This window comes from Helianthus annuus, chromosome 5 (genome assembly GCF_002127325.2).
Source record: "Helianthus annuus cultivar XRQ/B chromosome 5, HanXRQr2.0-SUNRISE, whole genome shotgun sequence".
Classification (NCBI taxonomy): Eukaryota; Viridiplantae; Streptophyta; class Magnoliopsida; order Asterales; family Asteraceae; genus Helianthus; species Helianthus annuus.
The window spans coordinates 50,969,781-50,974,199 of NC_035437.2; the positions used below are offsets into that span (position 1 = coordinate 50,969,781).

Here is a 4,419-nt window from a genome sequence, read left to right on the forward strand (position 1 = left end):
CTACTGATTTGACTTCCTTGACTTGTAATCGAATCTTTTTATTTATTCGCTTTAGTTGTATTATGTGGAGTATCTATTAATAATCGAGGTTTAATCGATGTTTATCGCATGTTTTATCACTTTATCGCTAATCGCATCGCAATCGCATTCGCCGCCTTGATTGATAGATTCTGAATATTGCTTTACGCGTGTGTGCCATTTATTTGTTACTTGTGCATGTTTACTTTATGTTTGTGGTGATTAATCGAAAAGCAATCGCAACTCTATCGCAACGCAATCGAATCGCAAACGTTGAACGCAAGTTAATTAGGATGATTGTATGTTAGATATAGTATTTGTGTGGTTGTTATTTATCTATCGCATCGCACCCTCGCTTAAACGCATCGCAACGCTCGAAACGCAAAACGAAACACCGAAACTCAACTTGTTGGATGCTTCGATCGAATGGCCGATCGATCGAATGGCCATCCGATCGGATTGCCATCCGATCGGAGTGCCATCTGATCGAGATGCCATCCGACACTTGCACCCTTGCTCCCACTTTCCCTTTTTGGCAACCTATAAATACCCCCGGTCACATCACAAAGTGATGTGACAGCTCTCTCGTTCGACCAGCACGCTCAAGCCTTCTTTCTCTCGATTTCTCGCGATTCTTATAAGTTTTCAACCTAAATCTTGTACTCCTATGATCTACACACACTTCTTCATCAGTTTCACCTAATTTTAATCTTAACTTTTAACCGTGAAATCAGCGGATTTGAGGTATTCTAGGGTGATGTCATCATGGAGTTCTTATGAACTTCAAGTTTTGGCCTCATTCCACCAAGAATAACTCAGATCTGAAGGATTTCCGCATGATTTCACAACGATTTTGCATAGATCTAAACATTTTTTCAATGTTAAAAGGATTGAAAGGAACTTTTCCAACTTTCTTTCAACTCTTTTACACTCAATGCACTCAAAACCAATAGAATCGGAGCTCGTTCAGATCTTCTACTCATTTCTTAGTGAAGTGTCGGTCCGAGATCTAATTTCTATCAAAGAGGCAACGGATTTCGGATTGAACATGAACAACCGGCAAGAACAGTTGACTGGTCGGATTTGGGTGTGACAACCGGTTATTTACGGCTCTTAATTACGTGATTAACTGGCGATTAACACGATAATAAATAGTGATTAAGGCGAAAATTGACTTAACTAGGTCTTTGGAGTGCCTAGGAATGTCTATCCGACTTTACAATGCGCGAACAGTGATTTGGGAGAAGCAAGCTAAACGTTAAGCGATAACGAAACGAAACCGTAAGAAATACTGACAACGCCGACAAATATTAGATTTTTACGACATATTCTAGCTTCGTAATTAAATTTTAGTAACCGTGTTCGAAACCGGATCTAAAAACGACTTAAAACGGCAACAACGCAAATTTACGCGACTAATATCGTAAATGACTGGCAAACGCACCTAACACGACTACCGATAGTATTTTACGAATTTTAATACTAAATTTGTAATTTATCGCGTTCTGGCCAGTTCGGTTTTGAAAACGGGACTCATAGAGGATTACGGGCCACTTAAAAACGCGAGCTTTGGGCTTGTGGGCCTTGGGCCCAAGCCCAAAGCCCATTAGCAAAATTCTGCATATAAAAAGGGCCACACCCTTACTATTGTTTCATTCTGAGCAAACAATCAACAAGAACAGAACCAACACACACCACGTTTCTCTTCCTCTCTCCGGCGATCTGGGCGGCGGCGGAGCCGCTGTAGTCGGCGGCGGTCCGACGAGATGCCGGGGGCCACTTTTCCGGCCAAACACCCCCCCTCCCTCCTCCGATCGTCCTGTTTTCCCGACAATCCAAACACCGAGCACCCCTTTCCCCTTTTGCCTTCATCAAAACGGAGCACCACCACCACTGTTGGGTGGTGGTGATGTGCGGCGGCTACAATCAGGGAGGAGAGAGAGAGACTCGGGAAGAGAGAGAGTCGAGATGGGAGAGAGGATCGCCGCTCACGGCGGCGGCGGTGACGAAGTCAGGCGGAGGCGGAGTCAGACGGCAGAGACAGCGGGGTCGGAGACTCGGACCAGTAGTTTATGTCTTGGACCGGTGGTTTGTGTTTCGGACCGGCGATCAGTTCGTTTATCCAGTCGGTCCATTTACCCGGTGATCGGTGAAGATGATGATGAGTTCCTGTTTCCGTCAACCGCAGGCGGTGGTGGTCAGCGGTGGTCCGAGACTCGAACCGGCGGTCTTCGTTTTTGTCCAACGAATTTCCGGTAAACTCACCCTTGTCCTTTTATTTTATTCACTTTTTTTAGAATGATGATAATGATCTGTTGTTCGGGTTTCGGGTTCGGTTCAAGTTTCGCAGCGGCTCAACAAATCAACAGGGGTGGTGTCTATGTTCAGTTCGTTTCGGGATGGTTCGAGTCAAACCCGGTTGACTCGGTCAACACCCGAGTCAACTCGGGTCAACAACAGTCCAAGCACGGTCAGCTTATGGGTCAACTCGGTCCGGGTCAGCAGTGGTCAACAAGATCAGTTCGGGTGATGCTTCGGGTTCGGGACTCGGTTCGGCTCGGTCTCGGTTCAGTTGACTCAGTCAGCGAGTCGACTCAGTCAAGACTCGTCTCAGGTCAACAAGTTCAACTCGGTTCGACTCGGTTCCTCACGGCTCGACTCAGTTCAACTCAGTCAACGTAACAAGTCAACTCAGCGGGTCAACCCGGTTGACTCGGTCAGCTCAGCCGGTTAACTCAATTAGCTTTTTCGTCACGAGGATGGTAAAGATTTAGGAAGATTATTATTTACGTTCGTTTGTTATTTTTATACGCGAAATCGAGCTCAAACCGATCTATTTAAATATGCTTTACATCTTTATATAACTGACGAAATCTCATATATTGATTATATTGGTTGAATTTGATTGAATTTTGATAAATAGCGACAACTTGTGTTGTCGGGGGGCGTCAAAAAACAGAGGAAACTCTGCCCGTTTTTCAAGAAAATCTGTAAAATAAAGCGTGTTTCATTATAAAACAAAACTAACGGATTCAAATAATCTTTTATCGAAACGTATACGAATACATATTCTTTTGACCACACGTCATATCCTGCGGAAAGGCCAATAACATAAACGCTTTTATAACATAAATAAGATTTCATATACTTATTTCAAATTATCAAACAATGCGAAGTCTTTTATAAATAAATATAGCTCTATTTCAAACATCAAACGACTTGTATTCGTTATAAACATAAATATAGTTGATGTCTTTATTTCAAACGACAAACAACGCGACTTCTTTTATAGAAATAAATATAGTGTATAAGTATTTCAACTATCAAACGACACGGCGATGGTTTTACTAAAATAAATATTGTTTATATATTTATTTGAAATGTTAATCGACACGAATTCGTTTTATAAAAATAAATATAGCTTAAATATTTATTTTAAATATCATACAAAACGAATCCTTTTATAAATAAATATAGCTATATATTTATTTCGGACACAAACAAATCGAATTCTTTCATAAAATAAATATAGCCATATTTATTTTCAAACACGACAACTCGACAATTCTCTTATAAAATAAATATAACTTTTTTATATTTATTTCAAAACGCCTAAACGGCATATACGTATACTTTGATAAATATCATACGAGACGTAATATGTGGTGCGAGTTTATCATATGATAATTTCATATAAATATTCTTTTTATACACGTATGACTACTCGAAACGGTTAACGCAATTACAACGATATACTTATATATTAGATATAAATATTTATTTACTTTCAAATATCTTGAGAATCAAGCCTTTTCAAGACTTGATAGTTATTATCGACGATAAACGACCCTTATCAAATACAACCTACTCATTTCCATTTACTTCGCAACTGACCGTTAAATCGTTCGGTTAACGATTCGGTAGAGCTCGATGACGTAGTTTAGTTACTACGTTTACTTAGAAACTTATAAGATATTCTGTGTTAGGAATATTGTAGAATGCACGCTAGCGAGTCTCGTCTTGGAAACGACATCACGAAGTCGTAATTAGCTCGCTTTACACAAGGCAATTCAGGTGAGTTCATAACCCCACTTTTTTACGGTTTTACATTTTTGTAAATGTTTTCGGGGTGGAAAGACATGCACGATTTTCAGAAACATAAAAGTTTTCGATAAACAAAGACTGTATATTTTGAAATAAAGCACGTTTTGCAAGAACATACAAAGTTTTGATCAAACGAAAAACTCGTATTTCTAAATCATATTACAAATGGATTTCGAGGAATTCAAATGATTTACGAAAGGTTTATACTAAACATACCGGTTTTTACAAAACAAATACGTATTATCGAAATGTGAATGATTTTCATAACTAGGGAGTTGGCCTTAGAGGCTGGGGAGG

General features: G+C 39.9%; 1 protein-coding gene across 1 annotated transcript; it reads left to right on the plus strand.

Moving 5' to 3' along the window:
* The first annotated feature begins 1,618 nt into the window (after nucleotides 1-1,618).
* Nucleotides 1,619-2,928, plus strand: LOC110938915. Its single transcript, XM_022180899.2, has 2 exons — nucleotides 1,619-2,273; nucleotides 2,361-2,928. The coding sequence occupies exons 1-2, from the start codon at nucleotides 1,987-1,989 to the stop codon at nucleotides 2,698-2,700; spliced, it is 627 nt and encodes a 208-aa protein (XP_022036591.1). The 5' UTR covers nucleotides 1,619-1,986; the 3' UTR covers nucleotides 2,701-2,928.
* Nucleotides 2,929-4,419: the final 1,491 nt, after the last annotated feature.